The following is a 21,746-nucleotide window of genomic DNA, read 5'->3' on the forward strand; positions in this document are numbered from 1 at the left end:
GACCAGTCTTTTTTTTATTTGCTGCAGGAAAAAAAAAAGATATATTTCATCACATTCCAAATGTGACCATAAGAATGAGTTAAAGGCTTCTGTAGTCTACAGATGATTATCCACAACACCAAGAGATGACCTTTATGTATTTCTGCACTTGAATATCCTGATGCCCAGCCCATATTTATTTTCCTTCCAAAATATTCACTTTCACTGACTTGCTATAGATGCATGCTTAAAAGTCATTGTCTACTTTAAAACTCTTGCCTCCCTGAAATACTATGATAGTTTTAGAATTCTTTTCTGCTTCCATTTGAAAGCTATCACTTAAAAATCTCCTTTTTAAGTATTCATTAGGCTATTCTATTTTCTGAACTATTACATGCTTGTGGGCCTTAGCAATACTGAAGGACTGATATTAAATCCAACTGTGACCCATTTTTGAGCAGAAAAGTAATGCTGAGATTGTTCTGCAGGAGTGATGTCCAGACCTCACTGTCTAGGGCCCATGTATTCCATCTGCAACCTCTGGAACTATTTCCTACAGCATCTCTGTGCTGTACAGCTGAACAGGAACAGGCAGCAAGACCATTTCTTCTCCTGTTAAACTCCACAATTAAGAATCTTTCACCTGACCCCTCGCTCCTGACAGCCCAAACACCCTTTCTCACAGAAATCCATAGATCCAACAAAGCTCACCCACTTGTACTGTGTATCAAACTGCTGAGTAGAGAAGTACAGATGGAAAAGAGAACAGTTCTAAGGAAAGGTGTGATCTGGAGCCAGAGGACTCTGAATCAGAAGACAGGAGGCTGGCTGGTACATATCACACACTGCAATTCCAACGTTTTAGCCTGAAGGTATTGGCAGCACTAAAGCTACTGGGCTGTTACAGACTAGCATTCCCAATTCTGAATTCTCCTATTCTGATGCTGACTTTAGAATCAGCCCATGCTAATCCTCTAAAGACTGTTTTGTGAGTACCAAAACCGAGTACAATCAGTTCAGTTCCCCACAGACGTAAATTCAAATGTTTTCAGAAATCTGTTGTTTCTCCAGAAGCCAGTAACATCTTAAAAGTGTATCACTCCTATGTCAAAAGTCCTGGTTTTGAAAGAAACAAGGCTTTACACAGTGATGATCACCTTTCCAACATGAAATCCTGGATTTAAAGGAAATAAACACAAATGATTTTCTGATGAAGGGTAGCTAAAAATGACTGTAGAAGCTGACTGGAAAGACAGGAAACACTGGGAAGAGAAAAAGTCTAGGGACTTTCCCTTAGGAAAAAGGGAAGCAAGGAGTCACCAGAGAGGCCTTGTCTCAGTTGCTTTACATCAGCTATCAATCCTGACAGTGCCAAAGGACACAGCCCTGACACATACAAAAGTTGTTCCATGTCATGCTTTCTGCATATGACATCTTGCCAGAGAATTCTACTTCCATAAATGTCGTATTTTTTCTGACAGTATGTGAAGCTCCTCAGGAGTGCCAAAGTCATGTTGAAGATGCAGCTGTATGAACATTTTGCAGACATCCTTTTACAGGAAAGGTGAACAGACACAGGAATTAAATGCTTTGTTTTAGTAACAAAATTCTTCTGGGAATATTCCTAAATTGTATCAAACACTTAAATGAACTAACTTCTGGCTTTCACAGATGACTTTGTCCTGCACAAATACTGGATGAGAACTGTCTGGGGTGACAGGGGAAGTATTTTGTAGCCTAAGGTTATTATTACTTTCCAGCTTCTTTCTGTCTGCATCCTAGGATGTTCCAGCCTAATGTTGCTTGCTCAGAAACAGCTGGCCAATTAGCTCTGCTGTTTGGTGAGAAGGGAACACTAAAGTATATTCCATGCTGTTAGGGCACAGTGACACTGAGTGCAACCATGCAAATGTAGCCCTGGGAATCTAACCCTGGCTGTTCAGACACTGCTGGGTGGTAAGGACATTTCACTATCTGGAAATACACTAATAGTTTGAACCAGGACAGGTCCAAGCAGCAGCCACACAAACTGTTGGTGAAAATCAACAAGTTATGGGTTGGAGAGGATTATTTTAACAGCACTTCCAATGTCAAAGCACTAGAGATGGCCAGGGAATCTGTCTCTGAAAATAGCACTCAGGCAGCTTTAGCTGGGGCAGCAGTAAGTCTGATTTGGTGAAAGGTTCCCTTCATTCCTGTTTTCAAGATTTGTATGTGACTACCCTAATTTATCCTGTTCCTTTGCCTGTTTAGGGCTTTTAGTTAGTTTGTTTGTTATTGGGTTGTTTTTTTTTGGTTGGTTGGTTGTTTTTTTTTGTATGGGAAGAATGATGGAGGAGGAAGGAAAAAGGCAGTTTGCAGCTAAGCAGATAATGGTATTTTATTTTTCAATCTTTTCTTACAGAATCCAACCCATTAGGGTCCTGAATGGAGCTTTCATACACTTAAAATATATGTGTGCATATATGTACATGAGTGCATGTGTGTGTGTGTATATATATATATATATATATATATATATATATATATATATGTGTGTGTGTGTGTGTGTTCACAGTGACATTGATTAGTTTAGTCAAGAGAGGAGGAAAACAAGAGAAGATAAAGAGAAGAACCTGGAAGTGTTTTGACTGCATCAAAAGACCTATTGTTTGGATTTAAGCAGTTCTATTATTCAGGATTGTAACAGCTCCATTGTCTTTGTTTTTCTGGTTTTCTCAAGATTCCCTCATTCCCTCTCTACACTCCCTCTAGTGTCCTTAAATTCACTTGCATTTACTCACCCCTGCTGTATTCACTTAGTATTTCACACAACATTAAGTTGTTAATTTCCCTTAGCTTTTCCACAACCTACAGGAGAATCACTGAAAGTTAGACTAATTTTTATGAGTATTTTTCTCCCTGCAAAGATCGAGGAAATACAGATTAACAGGCAAAAGCAAGAGTAAAGTGTCAAATTAATTCTGAAACAGCAATTTGTACTTTGTTGGTGGGTAGAGGGGATGACTTGGTTATTGAGAAAGGAGGAAGATTTTGTTTGCAATACTTTTAATGAACGATTCATAGGCAAAGGAAAAGAGTTGCACCAGAACACCACTTACCTGAGTGTCTTCCTGCCACTGCCTCTAGCAAATACACAAACTCCCTGCAACATTCACACACTGATTACTTTTTTTTAAAAAAAAAAAAGTGAATGAGGACAAGATTCTTCTGGTCATCTCCCCATTTTGTGGGATGCCCTGAAGGCACAGTAATAACACATATTTCCTGTTCATCTCATCTTATGGTTCAATAAAAGAAAGAGAACAAAGGGAAGACTGGATTAATAGGTTATTTTTAAAAAGGAAACAGAGATAAATTCATTTCCTCTAATTCAATTAACTTTTTGTTTCTCCTTTATAACTGCAGTTTAAGAATTTATTTTACATTAGCCATGTCCACAAATGGAGACTAGAAAAGGCCTAAACAATTGTGAAAATAAAACAAAAGCTCTCTTCCTAGGGTGGTTTAGTATAGATTTAAGACTGAACCATCTGGAAGCAACAGAGACTCAAAACAAACAAAACCCACCAAATATCAGAGTGAAGCTGGTGAGATTGTCCCACCTTACCCATTAAGTAAAAATTTAAAACAGAAAGAAAGAAACATTTGTGTCACGAGTGATTTGTGATCTTCTATCCATTATACTCAATACTTGGCATCTCCCGTACTAAATGGCAGGCATTTGTACAAACTCTTGTTCTAGAGATAATATACTAACCAAATATTTTAACTGGACCAAAGGGAATATAATCAGGAAAAGAAAAAAGATAAAACTCTATTTCAGACCAATCCATGGAAATGAACAACCTTTACCTGCAAATCTGATGATTTACCACACATGCTACAGAAGTATCACAAGAGCTCAGTCACTGCATAATAGAAAGTTGTGCTTTAACTCTAATATTTCAGAGGGATGTCAAGTTAAAATTGGATATTTATGACAATTATTTTAACATATCACCCATTCAATACATTTTAAAAGGCAGAATCTTCTCAATATTGTTCCCCAAGATATCACAGTTGACCCCTGGTTGTTGACTTGCCTTTTTACACTAAAATTATCGATTCTTGTCAGTCTGAGTTTATACCTACATATTCATTGACATGTTTTAAAACATATTAAAAAAAATGTTTACTCAATATAATCAATATCTGTTCAATGCCCATTTTTGTTTACTAAATGTAGGTTTGTACATCATTAACTTCAAAATTATTCTGTAACTTATGTTTGTTTCAATATTTGTATAATATGTAATTACAACATATAAGTATCTGCTAAAGTTCAGTAATGCTGAATTATTTGCTTGTAGCATAAAGTTTATCAAAAGTCTTACACTGAGTTAGCACATTCCAGCAACAGAAAGCAGATTCATGAGTGTTTTTACCCCAGTAGTTTTTCTTTATCATGCAGACTTACAGTGCTGTCGATGTAGGCTTCAGTCCACACTACATCGTGCTCCTGGTCAATAACCTTTGGTCGGCTGAGAACATGGAGATATTCCATAACATTCTCTTGCACATCAGCCAAGGTAGAGATCTGGGTAAAAAACCCTGTGAAAACACATCATTCCAAGTTATAAACCAGAGAGAACAAATACAGGAAGTTTTCAAGAAGAAATTGAACCACCCAGAAGATGTGGTTTATGTCTGTCATGTTTTTTGCTTATTTCCAAAGAAAAAAATACAAAAGAGGAATGTTTCATCAGAAGCAGCCTCAAACAGTAATAACTGGTGAAAACAGATGTCTGTGAAACCTTTGGCCAGCCCTCAATTACAGGGTTTCCAACACTGCTATGAAACACCACACTGTCTGTACTAAAGTGTGATTTCAAAACCACTTTTTTTGTTGTTGTTTAATGGTTTGGGCTTTTTTCCTTTTAATGTTCTCTGGTTTAAAATTTAGAACTGGTATTATCTTTGCCCAACTGTATCTCACCCACTTTGTCTGGCTTCAAGAAATATGATGGAGTAGAACTACAGTAACAGAATGGTCTTTGCATTTGCTCTGAAACACTCATCCCTACACAATGGGAATGAGATTAAAAAAGCAATATGTAATTTACAAATATGGCAGGTCACAGAAAATGTAGATTACAGCTAGAATTGCTTGGTTAGGTGATCACAGCCTTGTTAATCCTTTAAAGCATCTCTTCCAACCTGACAGGATTGAGAACAGCAGAGGCCTCAGCTATTTGAGCTGTCACCACTCCCTTTTCAGTCCTTAGATGTCAAGAATCTTTATACATCACAAACTTGGCATCTGTAGCCCACATCATGCAAGAGTGATGAAGGACTGACAAATTTCAAGGCTAAAATTTCATCAGGCCTTATTTAAATGCATCACTTGCCTTCATTTAGCTCCTGTTAATGAGAAAAGACCAACATGAAAGAGGCCTCACTACAATTTTAATCATTTGACAAGATCACAACCTCTGTGGAACTGCAATATTAAGCTTTATTAAGCTTTAGCAAAAACATGGCAGCTGCAAAGAACTTTTGAGCTGTGTTTTTGTAGATGAGGCAAATTTTGACAAGACAGTAAAGGTGGTCTTTCTGAATCTAGAACTTTCCGAATTAATACACCAGCCCATAATTCAGCATGTTACAAAGGATTCTTTCCATGTTGTAGTATTGCAAATCATATGTTTCAACTGCACAATAGAGAAAACAGGTTTTAGCCTAATTTCCTAAGACAAAAGAAACAATAAGTCTGAAATAATTTTGTATAAACTTAGGAAATAAATAAAGGTTTCAAAGACAAGTGAAGATATTTGTCAATTTGGTCCTAATGGGAAAACCCTACCAAAAGTTATACTATATTATATTTATAAATATATAACTATATATAGTTTTATATATATAAATATTATAGCGAGGAACAACATTAGGTAACATGCTTTTAGTTATCTTTTAATTTAAATTTAGAGTTTTGATTCATGTGTTTCTAGCTATATGTATCTCACAAGGATTACTTTCCTACAATGCTAACTTTACATCTCTTATCTAGAGGTCAGAGATACCCCATGGAATTAAACCCTTACTGTTCCTATAGCCAGGTTTAATCACCAGATAAAGGCAAAAGTGCAGCTGCTGGGGCCATGTCAGCAATGGCAGCAAACCCATGCTTCAGTTTTTGCATTCCAACACCTGCTTCTCGGTTCCCTGGTGTGTGAATTATGCCACCTCAGAGTCCCCTCACAGTCAGCACTACCTTTTTTCCCTCCCCAGCAGGAAAAGACTTGTGAAGGAAATGGGTAAGATTTGGTAATGACAAGCATGAGAGATGTATAATAATGTGGTAAAAGACAGACACTTATGCTCTGCATGTGGGCTGCCTTTCCCCATTACCCAGTCCCTGCCTGTTTGGCTTATTTTTCTCTAAAATGTCCACCATTAGACTGATTACTTTGCAAAATGCTTCCAACTGATTTTTACGTGGAGTGCAGTACTTTTCGTTTCCTGGGCACTGTGCAAAAGAGACGCAATACTATTGCAACTAATAAAACAGCAGAATTTATAAATCCTCAGGGTAAGCACTGTTTGAGTGCATTGTAATCCATTGTTTGAGTGCAGCTGTAAAGCTCCCCTGGAGGTTTCCCCCATCCCCAGGAGGCTGCCGAGCAGGTGAGCAGGCTCTCGGTTACCACCCAGAGCCCCAGCACAGGAGGAATAACGGGAATGGATGTGATGGGGGTTCCTGCACAGAGCTCTCCTCTGCTGACACAACAGTCCAGAAACTGCTCCAGCTGGGCCAAACCTGCCTCAGGGCTGATCTGTCCTCTGCCAGGCTGGAGCTGCCATCAGCTCTCCCAAACACAAAGCATTTTTCTCAACGTTGCTTCCTCAGCCTCTGCTCCTTTGGACTGATGGATCCGACCCTTTGTCCATTTTATAATATGCCAAACCACAGTGATGGCCCGGGACAAAATGTTTAAGAAAATTAAGTATGTAAATCAGAGGCTGTCAAATTGCTACTGCAATAGTGAATTTTACTGAAAAAAACCAAAATAATAATCCCAGCTGTTTTGTTAGCAAGCAATGCATTAACTCCCAGTTCTATCTCTACAGATTTCTGCTGGAAGTGGGGCTGAGGGAAGGGCAGGGCCTGTCATTTTTAAGTTCTAGATGTTACTGCTAACATCTGGCACATGCACACTAAGCACTAGGAAATTTTCACCTTTGCTCACCTCAGAATTTTAGTAAATCTTGTTTTCCTTAATATGCACTTACTGATGATACAGAAGAGTAAATCACTGCAATTTTCACAAACCCGTCTAGAGGGATTTTGGGGATCTTGAATGTTTTAATGTATTTAAAATGGTTTGGTGTTTTGCTTCAGTAAGCAAGCTCCCTCTAGATTAGCCCTACTTATACGGAAAAATGTAACAGAAAAACATGCTGGGGTTTTTCAAGGTTTCACAATCAGAACCTAGAAGCTAAAGAAGTTTTTCAAGGTGGTGTGAATTTCCCCTGTGACCTGTTTTAAAGGAAAGGGCTGCTGGGCACAGTCCAGTCAGCTGGAAACCCTGCAAACAGCCTTCATCTATGCTGTGCTTCCAAGGGGAAAATCACTGCAAGGAAAATTGATTTTAGGGTCATTCACCCTCAGTGACAACAACATATTTTGGCCCACCCACACAAGGAGTAAACTGCAGTTCTGCTGTTCAGCCAGTCTTTAGACCAGCTTTGCTACACTCCTCATCTGTTGTGCTGTAATCCCTCATTTCACTGAAATAAAACGGACAAGCTGCAAGTGGAAACTGCAAGGAAAAATCTAAATCTGAGCTGCCAGACCATGACATGCTGTTTCCAATTGCAAGTTTCAAAGCCGAAAAAAAATATTTAATTAATGATTAGAGGTAGAAGATTTTTACATTATATGCTATCAGAGAGAAGGTATTGTAACTATTAAACTGAGAGGGAAATAAATTTATAGAACAGTCATTAAGCTGTTTAGTTGATTTATATGAGTAAGACTCTGACTCAAAGCAACATGTCTCTGAAAAGAACAAAGTAGTCCTGAAGAATGACAAAGGTGGCCACTTTCCCCCTTTGGGAATAAGGAAGACGTGGACCAGATGATCTACTAAGGCAGCCTCCATTGCCTGGTCCTAATTTCTGACTTGCTCTACTTAGATCTTTATGAATTTGTGAAGCTGGGCTAAAAAGTTAAAAGATTTTGTTGATTAAATTGTCTTCAAAAAAGATGCTTCAAAGGATTCTTATACTATTATTTAAACTAAATTATGGTGTAATATTAGCTGATTAAGACAAGACTTCAAACTGAGTAATTTCCATCAGCTGGGCATAACAGTAGTTAAAGAAATAATGACTAAATGGATAGCACCTGATGCAATTCATCATAATGTAATGTGGCACAATGGGAAAAAAAAAGAACTTTTTTTTTTTTTTACAAAAGGAAAGAAAAAGGAAAACCTGAAGATTAATTAGGGTTTGGGGCTGTTTTTTTCCTGAATCATTCCTGCTTGTACTAGTCAATCCTTTTACTGCAGCGTCTCAGAATCCTAAATGTTTTAATTCTCTTTTCCTTCAAGGATATAAACCAGTTTTTTTCAATTACAATGTCAGTTCCTCAAGGGACAGGATGTCTGGTGTTTTACATACCATGCCTAACTCAACAGGATTTGTACCCAATGTTCTTAGAAACCAAACTCACTCTGAGTAATAACAGATAGAAGAGAACAAATGCTTTGGAAATAGTTTGTTCTCTGAACAAAAATTTAAGACCACATAGTTTAAAGCTTCATACATATTTTAAGGAAGAAAATTTCAGATTGGAGTTTTTTGCTCTTGAAATTGTATGTTACAAGATAATGAAGTATTTTCATTTTTTGGGAAAAAGAAAACAACCCATCCTCTGTGATGACTTGCCAGTGACACCATATCTGTAGAAGGGTCAGATGTGCAGGAAGGCTCAGCTCAGGGATTGTGAAAACAAGGATTTCACAGAAGGTTAACAAACCTTTGTTAGCACAGGCCATCCACTTCAGGTTATCTGCAAATGCAGCTTCTCTTCCAATCAGATAGGTAAAAATACGGACCTGAAAGTAAAATGCAACAGACAAATCAATTAATACTGCATTTAAAACATATCCAGTGGAACTTCAGATACAGATGTGTAAGTCCCAGAACAAACCTTTTCTAAGAAACTATTACTGGTTAAGCAGTACAGTAGGGTAAAAAAAAAATACTGCCAGTAATGTCTTCCTGACAAAATGTGGCTTTTGTTCTGTGTAATAGAATGGTTGATGTTTTTAAATGTGTTTAATATCGGACCTTAAACTACAGTTATGCTTAATGTGTAATTAAGAATAAACTAAAACCATTGGAGTACAAAATGGTATGTCTCAGACTAATCTGTTCGCACTTATGAATTCAGAGAATTGTTATCATCAGGGGAAGAGGCACTTAACTAGCAAATACTTCTGTAGAGAAAGAATCTGCAACACCAGGCAAGCAAATTCCCCTAGTTTTCAAGGTTCATGTGACACAATGTCATTGCCAACACAGAGACAGGTACTCAGAGGTAGCACTTTAATAACATTTAATTCATTTTCAGTTAAAAACAACAACTTATAATTTTTCCCATTATTGTTTTTCCTCATTCACAAATGGCAATATTTGTAAAATAAACCAACTTTATACTAAATTCCCATAGATTTTTTTTTTCCTCACAGAAATAGTTTTAAAATATCCTGAAAGCCTGCCTCTTTACTGTCAGTTGTGACACACTATTTTCTCACTGCCCTTTTATCCATTTTCTTAATGGCCACATCCTGTTTCTAGGCATACATAGTGCTTTGTGTTATCATCATGCCTAGAGACCAGATTCCAATCACAAAACTTTCCCAGTATCTCAAACATAAAATATGCACAGAACTGAATTGTGATTTATATGGTTTAAAAAGTCTACACACTGATGGTGTAGTGTTGCAAGCTTGAGTCCAACAGCCTACATAATCCAGCTCTAAGACTCTAAAGAGCACAACATTAAACAAAAGAATGGTGCTTTTATATTGTGTTGATTACTATGAAAGCATTAATAAAGAAATTCTTTGTTCTGCAAAGAGACATGAAAGTGTACAGAGAGATTTATACTCTCAAAATACAGCATAAATCACTGTCACGTTTTATCTTCCTGCAAATGATGCTTGAAAATAGCCTATGATGAGACTGAATACTCTGTGAGATTTATATTTAATGATCTGCTTTAATCTATAATGAATCAAACTAGACTGTGTTCCTAATAAAAGGAGACCAGCCTTATCTAAACAGATGAGCAGTAAGCATGATAACAGGCACAGGCAGCAAAATAACCTACAAAAAATGAAATTTCAACAAACTGGTAACATGGATCATCATGAGGAATGGGCTGTCTCTGGGATACTGCTGCAAGGATTTTAATGATTTTTTGCTGAGTATATTTTCTATATCTAGTTTACTTAGTATCTAGCAGTTTTGCTAGAAAATATTTTAAGCATGATAAAAATACTGCTAATTGTAGTTACTTGAAAAAATAAAGGAATCTATAAAACAGAGAGCTAGAAGGTGAGTGATCCAAATTTATGAAGTGCTGTTTCCTTCCCTGTCCCAAGGTATTGTGTACTTTTCTCTACACTCTTTCCATGGTACATGTTATACAAGTGATGTTTACCAAGGTCAGCATGAAGTAAAAAGTCTTTTATACAGTGAAATACAAGTTACTCTATAATTTTAAAATACCTTTTCTATATTATTCATGAATTGAGTGACTATTATTCATGGTAGTATTGTAAGAAAATAGCCATGGAAAGACCACAGGAAGGTATTTTAGTTAAACTTAAAGCCACTAATACTTTAAAATTTTCCTTCTACATTGACCTTAAAGACTGAGCAATAGGTGTTGCAAATACTGTTTAATACTTCATTCAGAATAGCGAGAAAAATCCTCAAGGTCAGTTCTAATGGAAAAAAAAATCTGATTATTTCTCTACTTCTAAAAGTTTCATTTGATCAGGTCATTGAACCCATCAGCATTAACTTAATTCACTGTGAATTAAGTTGCAGTGAAAAGCAGTAACCATACACTGCAGAAGTATCTCAGAATCACAGAATTAAGGAGGTTGGAAAAGATCTTTGAGATCATTGAGTCCAACCTATGGCCCAACATCACCTTGTGAATCAGACCATGGCACCGAGTGCCACATCCAGGCTTTGCTTAAACACCTCCAAGAATGGAGACTCCACCACCCTGGGCAGCCCATTCTTATAAAACAAAAATTTGTCATTTTATTTTCTGCTTTCCAAGACCACAGCAGTAGCTTAGGTAATAAATTATTAGAATTGAAACTTGCATAAATAATTCTACATTCTGAATCCCATTTTTCAAAACAAGCTTGGTTCTACACACCTTTTATACTAGTTTTACTCTTCTGGATATGTATTCTCTGTGATAATTCTGGATGTGTAATACCAATAAACAGGAAAAATTCTGAGCACAGATTTGTTTACTGCAGATACATAAAATATAACTAAGTCAGTATTACAGAAATACTACATGAATTTGGCAAGGGAAGTTCAAACTAGTTCAACTGCTGCCCATGGATGAGACCTGTGCAGTGATGGGCTATGTATGGTGCAAAACAGGACACACAGCATTGTAATAACCACTGAAATTGTCACTGTACATTGATTAGATATTAGGGACCAGATTTAATATCCATCCATATTCTCAGGTCCCAGGCAAGAAATGTGTTGGTAGGTAAAGCTGTTAACAGTGACCATCAAATTTTCTTCTGGTATATGTGATGTAACTGAATGGGAAATGTGTCAAATCGCTCCTGCTCTGCAAAGTGATTGCATGAAATGTTTATTTTACTCAAACAACCTACATATCACACTAATATTGTGCAGTCTGCTGATAAATATGTATTATACTGAGGTATATGATTGAAATTTCTGTAATTAATAATAGATTAGGAAGAATAAGGCATGCCTGTCTCATTCTGTTGTTTGTACTGGACCTTGAAGAAAAGAAGAAAATAAAACTATTAGCTTTAATAGATATGTGCACTATGCAGACACACACTGATGCACCTATGTCAGTGCCTTATGGTTCAGAATAAATTTAGGACACTAAAAATTCCTTTGAATCCATATGGAGAGAATGTTTCAGTCAAGGGAGACTGAGTTAATTCAAAGTTGTTATGGGCACATCCCAGAAGATCCAGTAACAACATTTATGTAGTCTGCATATGCTCTGGCTGAGTATAAGCCAAATGAGAAAAACACCTTTGAATATCCAAGTGCTGTGACTGAATCAAGAGACCACTTCCAACAAAGCAGGAATCAGCCTCAGAGAGTGTAAGTACCTCTCTGGCAAAAAACATTATAGAAAGAGAGCCCTTCAGTTCTGGATAATTTTGAAAGCTTTACAGGATACTTGAAAGAGACACCTGAATAAAAATATTTTCTGTGTCTGACCTGCAAAGTATTATATCAACTATATTAAGGCTTATCATGAACAGTTCGGTTTGGAGAAAGCAAATATTCTCAGGCAGATGCACTAGTCTTGAATTTCTATATCCCATCTACAAAACTGAAAATTGTAGATGTCAGATTCACTGAACACAAAGCAAAGCTCACTCCAAGAGCAAAAACTTTAACCTTCAACCTTTTCAATTATACTTGCTGTTTCTGTGCAGTAGGTGCTCTGGACTGCTATTTTTAAGCCAATGTTCACAGAATATGGAGTGAGAGCTGAAAGAAACTGAAAGGACAATGGAAGTAGAAACTTTAATAGAGTTTGGGCCTTTCTCACTTCATATTTTTCTCAAGCAAGCGTTGAAGGGCAAAGAATACCATTTGAGATTGATGTATTTTAATTATACTTAAAGCAGCTGTGGAAACCCCCCAGATGTTACCTTCTTATTATGTCTCATTCCTGACCTGGAAGGGTCACTTCCTGGAAAGAGACTCCATTCAGCTCCTCATCTCACCAAAAGATTGCAGCAAAAACTCAAATGGTTCCAAACTATGGAATCAAATTCATATTATGCAACCAACTAAATTCAAGGGTGCATTTTGTGGTGGTTATCTCCTGTGTGTGAGACTGAACTCTGGTACAAACCAGCATGGTACAACCATGGTAAACTAGTGAGGAGCACAACACATCAGCTGCTGTCACAAGCTACTCCCATCTACACAGCAGAATAAACCAATATTAAGGCATCAAACCTCCAAGCTCAGTAGTTCAGACAAAACTGTACGCAAATCTTACACTGAGTAAAAGACTTAAATCAAAATCAAAAACAGATATATAACTGCATACATTACTGGTATTTTTATCTTCCTTTCTCTCTGGTTTTCCAGTCTCTGTTTTTTCACATTCTTGCTGCTTTACCTGGGCACAGACCATGGTTTGGACTATATAAGGGGTTGCTCTCTACTCTTTGTTGCAGCCCCTCAAATTTTGAAGAATAAAAGAGTATTGTAAATTTCTTGCTTTTGCAGCCTGGGAATATTCTGTAGTTTGAACCTTTAAACTCCAGACAGAAGGTTTATATAAAATTTCAGAGATGCAATACACTCAAGCATTAGTGAGGAAAGCTAAGAATGATGACTTAAATGACAGCTATTCAGTGCTAACCACTTCATCTGAAATAGCCACTTAAGGGTTTATCCATTATGTGTGGGCTAATCTGCAGTCCCTGAACTGTCCTCACCTCTGAAACTTCATTAAACTGGCAGCGTAGGGAAGAGAACAGGGACCTTCTCCCATCTCTGTTAAGCAAGGCAAGTCAATCTGCAAGACTCTACACAATGAAACTGTGAATTCATATCTTTGTGCCAAACAGCTGGTAAAACAGTATTTCCAGAAACTTAAAATACCGTGTGGGAGGGGAAATGGGACTTGTGCTTGAAGCTGACAGTGCAGACCTTTGTTTGCAGCTGCAAACTATTTCATGGACACCTTCAGCAAAATAGTCTTTCCTTTCTGGCTCAGCAAGAAATAAAAATAATCCTGTGGCAAGAGCTATGGAATTTAAGAGAGATGTAGGGACAAAATTGAAGTTCCCATAGTTATAATCTATGGTGGCCCAGGAACACCACAGCTACTCTCTGCATGGAGGAGCAAATGGGCTGACTGGGAACAATGGATCAATGTGAGACTGAGTGATTGTCTGAACTCCTGAGCAGCCTCACAAAAAATAATTGATTCAACTGTTACAAGGGCTCTCAAGGTGAGAGCTCTCAAGGCAGTTTTTCATAGGCACCTCCTGCTTCCTACCCAACATTATACTGTGCTTGTCACCACCTCCAGATTAGTCTTCAGTATCACTCTTCTTCACACAGTCTCATCCTCCTTAGTCCCCTCTCTGCAGAATCCTTTTGTACACCTCACCTCAAAAGGCACCAGTGGGAAAAGGGAGAATTGATGTTTCTGTTGGTCCCTGTGTTAAGCAGATGGCACAACCCCACATTTTCCTGTGAGGAACAGTCTACATGCAGCCATAAAGGATTTTGAGAATCCTGCTGGTTTCACTCATCATAATCAGTAAGATCTGCAACAAAAAAAGTCTGAACAGACCCCAGATCTTTGCCCAAGAAACCTTTCCAAATCTGAAAAGGGAAAAATGTTGACTTTGTAAAATGTATCAATGTGAGATGTATTATAGGTACTAACTTTAACTGATACACACACAAATCAATCCAAAATAAACACAAATTCCAAGTGTATTCAGAGCATCTGGTTATTGCAAAGGGCATAACATACAGAGCAGTGAACAAGGTTGGGAAAAGAGAAATAGAAATATAAAGTCACTCTTGAACCTTCACATTTATCTCTAAATGTTTCCATAGCTTTTTTTAACTTTGGTTCATTTTTTATTATGAGGTAGGATAACCAACCAAACAAACAAACCTGAGGATCTATTTGCATTGATAAGTTAACAATTGATAAGTTAACAAATTCCATGAAGACAGTGATCTTAATGAACACACAGAATTCTGTTGAGGAAGGGTGTGAAGCCCTGTGATGCAATGTAAGACAGCACTACCTCAATATCTTCTGTCCTATTAGACCTTTGCCCTGTGAGGTGCTGAAAGCCTCAACTTACAGTGCACTCAGAGCAAGGAAACCATGAAATTGAAGACATTACCTCATGAAATTGAATCCTGAAATGTTAAGTTACTCAGTAAAAGGCTCTTCATTGTTAATTTTCCTCCTGTAGTAGTCAAAATACCTCTTTTGGGATAGTTTACATTTATAAATTTCCTCATGTTTTTCCTTCCTGCAATTGCACACTATACCCAGACAATTTTATAATAATGTTTTTTATTATAGTGCTATTGAAACTCCATATATTTACCCTAAAAACTGATGGGACAGTTAGCAAAAACAAACGCCAAATAATTTAAATATCTACATCACAGCAAAACAAAATGTTGTAACCAAAGACTGCGAGAAAAGCACTCATCAAAAAGCTGAGCTCTGCTTCTCCAAACATCCACATCCCAAACAGCTCTTAGAATAGACCTACCTCAGAAAATCTGTGCAGGAAAAAAGGAAATGGGTGCTGCAGTTAATCCCTTGGGCTCAGGGGACAGCAGCACTGTGTCACACTCACCCGTGAGGAGCGTTTCTGGATTTGCTCTCTAGGGCAGCTGGGAGTTTCTTTTGGAAAACCCAAACAAGCCACATGTTTTACATGAGACATCAAGTGAGGATATTTCTTCTAGCCCTGAAAATGTGCTGACATGCTTTGCTGATTTACAGAAAATTATAATGCAACTGAGGATTTACAAAGAATAATTTCCCATGAAAATTCATCCAAATTCAGAAGAAATATTGCTAGCAGGGAGAGATGAGATTATGCTGTTTTACACTGTGCAAGGACACAGGAGGTGATGAGAAAGTGTCCAGCTCAAGGCTTATTAGCACAGAACTTATTGTTTCCCTAAAAGAGATTGATGATTGACATAGCTGTTCAAAAAAACAAGACAGGATTTGTACATGGGACACAAGTTTTAGCCATTTTACACACCCTCAATTATTGGTCACACAGCACTGAATAAGATCAGTCCCTTCACAGGTGGCACAAACAGCACAACAGGATCTTAACAATAAATATTATGCAAAGATATGGCAGAGTAAATAGGTTAAATGGTATTAAATAACTACTTAAGAGATGGTATTTAAAATCTAAATGAAAAACTTTCACAAAATAGGTCTAATAAGCATTATTCTTTCTAACTCTCTTTCCAGCTTAGTGTGCAGCACATGTTAATGATGTCAAATAGGCAACCAATAATGTACTAGGTGTGGTACAACAGTGTGGAGCTTGAACATACTGAATTCTTCTTAGCATTTTAAGTCAGTTCAGCAAAGACAATTTTCACAGATTTTAGAATATTAAACTTTTGGTTAAAACCATGTCTAGGAAATTACATCCCAAAGAGTACTCTTCAAAAAACCCCAAAAACCTGAATGACCCCAAACCAACTTGTTCCCTTCAATGTAATTTCTATTTTCAGCATGAGCTATATCTGAAACAAATTACTTTGAGCCCAATGGGTTGTGTTATAAATATTTCAGATTATAGTGTGAATAAAATCTTTATACAGCACCTTCTAATAGTGTGTAAGTACTACAAATTATTATTGATGAACTATTTTAGAAATATTTTCCTGAGTTTTAAAAATCTTTGTTTATTCTGCTTTTTATATAATTTAACTAGTACATCCAACCATGGCACAATGACTTCAATTACATGGGATATAGGAGGAAGAGGAAAATTTTAACTTGGTTTTTAAACTTTCAAATGTTGCCTGACATCAGTTTTCTATCATAACAATGTTACTATTTCAAAATAAAATTAAATAGATTTATTGGAGAAAGGAACCAATTCTGTGCTATCATTTGAAAAGCAAGTGAAATTTTTTTTTATTCCATTCTTGATTTGCAAGATTCCAGGTCAGTTATTACAAACCATTACCAAGTCAAGCCTAAATGAGCTACTCAAGCATAATTCAGCTATACATAATGACATTCTTCAAAATCCTGGAGGATTTGCTGAAATGTAGAGCATACATTTTCTTCCTTAAATGCAAAATAGCAGCCTAAACAAATTAATTTGTCTGAATGGAGAGAAGGGGAAGGGATTAGAGCAGAAGCTGTGACATAACCAACTTTCTTGGACCTAACTGAAGCTCCTGTGGAAAAAGCAGGCTCATACAATTTCTGCTACTACTCTACTCAACTTTCTTGTGTATCAACTAATTTTTTTGCAGGAATCCATGAGAAAAGATCAAAATCAGACTAAATTCTAAGTAACCAAATACTGCCAATGTCTCCACTTTTGGCTATTACACAGTTCCAGGATGTAACACAGAACAATGGTAACTCATTTACAGTGTGCTTCACCGTGCATGGTGCAGACACAGATTAGAGGATGACATAATGGATAAAGCACTGGCCTTTCACCCTTGGGATTTTGTCCAGCCTGCAGTCCTATCAGATAATGGGTTTGGCAATCTCCACTAGTCTCTTTTGGACACTAATCCCCACTACAGAGTCTCTATAATTCATCATATAATGTAATACACCTGGCAACTTTACCACCAGTTCATTCTTTTGTTACATAATGGCCCAAAGTGAAGTCAAGGGTGGTTAATGCTCTGACAACCGACTATTATCTCCCATAACAGCTGATTTTGAGGGGATTATTGCAGTCATAAACCATTTTATAAAAATTGGCAGCTGGGAAAGCAGTGTAAGAAAATAAGGTGATATTTAGAAGTTTTATCACTGATTTTCTACCAATCTCTAATGGACTTTCTAGCATCCAAAAAATGCTGGACAGGAAACCTGAGATTAAAGCTACAGATCATGAGCCAAGAATCTGAGGCCTGAAGAAGATGACAGTCAGAAAGGCTTGACTGTTTTGAGGTTACAGATGCCTTTTGTCTTTATATTTTTTTTTTCTCTTTCAAATATACAGTACATTTCTTCTTTATTTTGACTCAATTATTTTTTCACCTCTTCACTTTATCAGGATTCTTCCCTTTTCAATTTGAAGTATTTGACCACTTCTGGTATTCCAAAAGCTACTCAGCTTTTTTCACAAATGAACAAGGCATTTCACTGATATCCAGACCGATCACTGATATGAGTGATCCATGAGACAAGAAAAGGGAAGCTGTATTCCATTTATAGGACAAGAAATCAGCTCACTGAAACTGTGGGAAAGCTTGGGAAGATGAGCAGCTGAGGATCCAGTCTAAACTTAAATGGCATTAACACACAAGCAAACAGGCAATAGCACCAAGATACTCATAGTCAGGGGAATTAGCACACACAGCTCCCACTGGAAATAAGTATGGATCCTGCAAAGTGGTAAAAAGGCATGAAAAATTTCACCAGATAATAGCTTACAGGATGTCATTTTTGTTTGGTAGACATCAGACTGTAGAAGGATAATTATAAAAGGTGTAAGGTGCTTCTGGGCTCTCTGGTACATCACAGCTACATCTGTGCAATGTCATTTTGTACCATGCAGGTGTCTAGCAATAGCTGGATGGTCTATATTTAATCAACAAAATTGCTTTGTAGAATAAATTTCACACACACAAAAAAAAAAAAATCAATAAAATAAAGCCAGGGAAATTCAATCTGTAGCCATTCCTGCTCTGACCAAAAGGCATTACTAAAATGTCCAGTTTAATAAAATATGATCCATTTGCGGAAGCTTCACAGAATTGTTTTGAAATAAGGTTCTGTATTTCATGGCTCAGGATATCTGTCTTTTTTCATTCAGGCTTGAATTGAGCAAGATTTCCTTTACTACAAGGGGATGTAATTCCCCCTGGCCTGTGCTTTGAACCAAACGTTTTAGGTAAAAGTCAATGTGGTGCTGATCTCCACTTTGTAAGCCTATGTTTGGTTCTGTACAGCTGAATTTTCTGATAGGTTTTATACTGAGATCAGTGGCAAAAAGTTCAGGTTCTAAGAATCCAACTTGTAACAGGAAGATTTTCATAAAGTAGTACAGAAAACTGTTTGAGGTCTACTCAGAGAGAATGCAAATAATTTTGTGAATTGTGTGACAGAATCATAGAATGTGAGTTGGAAGGGATCCACAAGGATTACCAGAGTCCAAGCCCTGAGCCTGCACAGGACAGCCCCAGGAATCACAGCATGTGCCTGAGAATAAAGCTGAAGGCTTACAAGAGCAGGAAAAAATTTGTGCGTAGAATTTTAGGGTTACTTTACTTGTTCATTGAAATTCAAAATCAGGCAAAGCAGAAGAAGCTGGAAATGCAGATGCTGCTCTGATGGAACAGCAGACACACTGTTTGGCAAACTCTGGCAGGAATGTGTGTTTATTGTTGGACTTCCTGTGAGTAGAAACACTAGAACTTCTTTAAGAAAATCTTTCTGAAAGTGCTGAATTAGTGGATAGAAAAATGAATGCGATTTTACACAAAAACTGTCTGCTATGCTGAAAAATATTTAATCTTTCAGACATTATGTATATATACCCATGAATTGTTTGAACCTTCAAAGTGCTACAGCAAGAGCATAAAATAGACATGAAATTCCTTTATCTTGACATTTTAACCAACTGAAGGCAATTGCTGCTCAGACTGTCACAGTACACCAGTCAGTATTAAAACTGCTATGCCTTTAAGTTTATCTTTGATTAAAAATTTAATGTACTTCTTCTTTATAATTCTTGTAGCCCTACAGCATCCATGTGTTCTCACAGTTAAATGAAGGCAAACTAAATATTTAATACACCATTCTAATTAGCTACAAACTATTACTTGATTTAAGTCTGTAAATGAATGTGAAAAGACTCTGGAGGCCTAATGTTAACCTTCATCCACTCCAGTTATATGAGAGAAATTACAGGCTCTAATTAGACTCTTTAAACTGCAAAGAAATAGAATTTTCATAACCAGCTTATTAAAAAACGAAGACCCCCTTGGGACAGGGCAAATTGCTTCTACCCTGATCCGCTTATCCTTGTACAACACCATACAGAAGAATCATGTTGTCTGACTTGCAGCTCATATTTCTCCCAAATTAATGAGCACTCAAATTATTCCAGCTGCCCCCTTGGCACAGAGAAAAATTGAAAATCCATGGCTGCCAAGTGACGTGTATAACCCAGCTGCTAAATAAAATGTGCTTAAGGGGACACAGCTGTCGAGGTGACTATTTACATTAAAATAAGTCCATGGATACAGAACAAATGTCTAAAGACAGAAACAGTGTACAGCACTTTGTTTAACCCTTGAATTTAACCAGGTCACCAAAATTTGCAGCATCATTTACAGGCTATATGTAAGTATGAGGCCTTTTGACCTCATGATTTATTTCTCCCAATTTGCCAAATCTTGGAAAAATTCTGATTTTCTTCTGCAAAACAGGTAAACTCAGAGGAATCACATTAAAGAGTAGAATTCCCATGACAGAAAGGACAGCTGATTTTTCAAAACAACCCTACTTGAGAAAAATACAGAAAGTATTCTGTACTCTATCTCCTGCTCTCCAAACATGTACAGTGTGACAATAAGCATGATCTTTGAGGCAGCAGGATGGGAAATGATACTTGCAGAGAATTCACACAGACTTGTGGAAGCTGAAAAACAACTATTACTTTTTTTTGCCTTAATTTTTTAATTATTACTTTTTTTACTATTATTACAACTATTACTTAATAATTTGCCTTACACAGGCTGTCAACTCACTTCCACATGAAGCTGAGGATACCAGGCATCATCTTTAAAACACTAAATAGTGTTAAGAACTCTGTTCTGTAAGAGTTAACTGTATGCTAAAATACTCTAGGATGCTGTGATTCATAGGCCACATTTTTAAATGTTTTATAAACCATGACTGTAACCCAGCTGACCTGAACAGCCGTGCCAGTTGAATATATCCATATACCTTGGAATAATAGGGGCCAATGCAAAGTTTCTCTTTACTAATCAGGAATACTTGGCCAGAGGACATCTTGGATCTAGGACCATAATCTAAATTCAAATTTTACAGTCAAAAACATTTGCTTTGTTCAGCAAGAACATGTGAGGCCCAAGCCATAGCAAAATGTGTGTGCAAGCAAATCCTAACAAGAATTGTACAGAACCCAACTGTAGAGAAAGTTCAGTCAGTCAAAGGTTTATTTATTTCAGCCTTCACCAGACAGTTTAATTTGAGTAGTTACTATGACACAAGCACTTATAACCATGGAATTAGGAGCTGAGATCATATTTGGAAAAAATGGTAGATAAATAATATGCATTTCCATCAATGAAGTCCGATAAAATTTCCCATGTAGTGTTGGAGAAACTAATCAAATAATCTTTAAAATATTAGTGAATATTTTTTAAGATCTGTGGGTAGCAAAGGAAATGCCAAGGACAAGAAAAGGGAAACTTATTCTTAAATATTTTCAAAACCAAGGAAAAAATCTGTAGAATCACCTGCTAGATTTTACTACCTGAAAAGACATTAGCAAAACTGATTAAGCAATTAATTCACAATCATATACAACACAATTATGTGGAAAGAAACAGCTAACATCAACAACAGTGATTCTGTTTAACCAATCTTATTTCCTTTCAAAACAAGTGTCTTTTGAACATGAAAAGAGGAGGAGAAAGATATCCTGATTAAATTCTCTAAATACTTTTAGGAGAAGCATGGCCATCCTCAC

At 36.9% G+C, this 21,746-nt stretch overlaps 1 protein-coding gene across 2 annotated transcripts in view; it reads right to left on the reverse strand.

The window, feature by feature from the left end:
- Positions 1-21,746, reverse strand: part of CACNA2D3 (calcium voltage-gated channel auxiliary subunit alpha2delta 3) — a 413,270-nt gene that overhangs the window by 132,661 nt on the left and 258,863 nt on the right. For both annotated transcript variants that reach the window (XR_015275129.1, XM_086846678.1), the window contains 2 exons: positions 9,005-9,083; positions 4,439-4,572 (listed from right to left, as the gene is read on the reverse strand). Coding sequence is in view for 1 of the 2 variants with exons in the window: in XM_086846678.1 (XP_086702804.1) it covers positions 4,439-4,572; positions 9,005-9,083 (213 nt within the window). In the remaining variant the exon portion in view is untranslated. The remainder of the gene's footprint in view (positions 1-4,438; positions 4,573-9,004; positions 9,084-21,746) is intronic.

Source organism: Cyanistes caeruleus, chromosome 11 (genome assembly GCF_971803275.1).
Source record: "Cyanistes caeruleus chromosome 11, bCyaCae1.hap1.1, whole genome shotgun sequence".
In the NCBI taxonomy this organism is placed as follows: Eukaryota; Metazoa; Chordata; class Aves; order Passeriformes; family Paridae; genus Cyanistes; species Cyanistes caeruleus.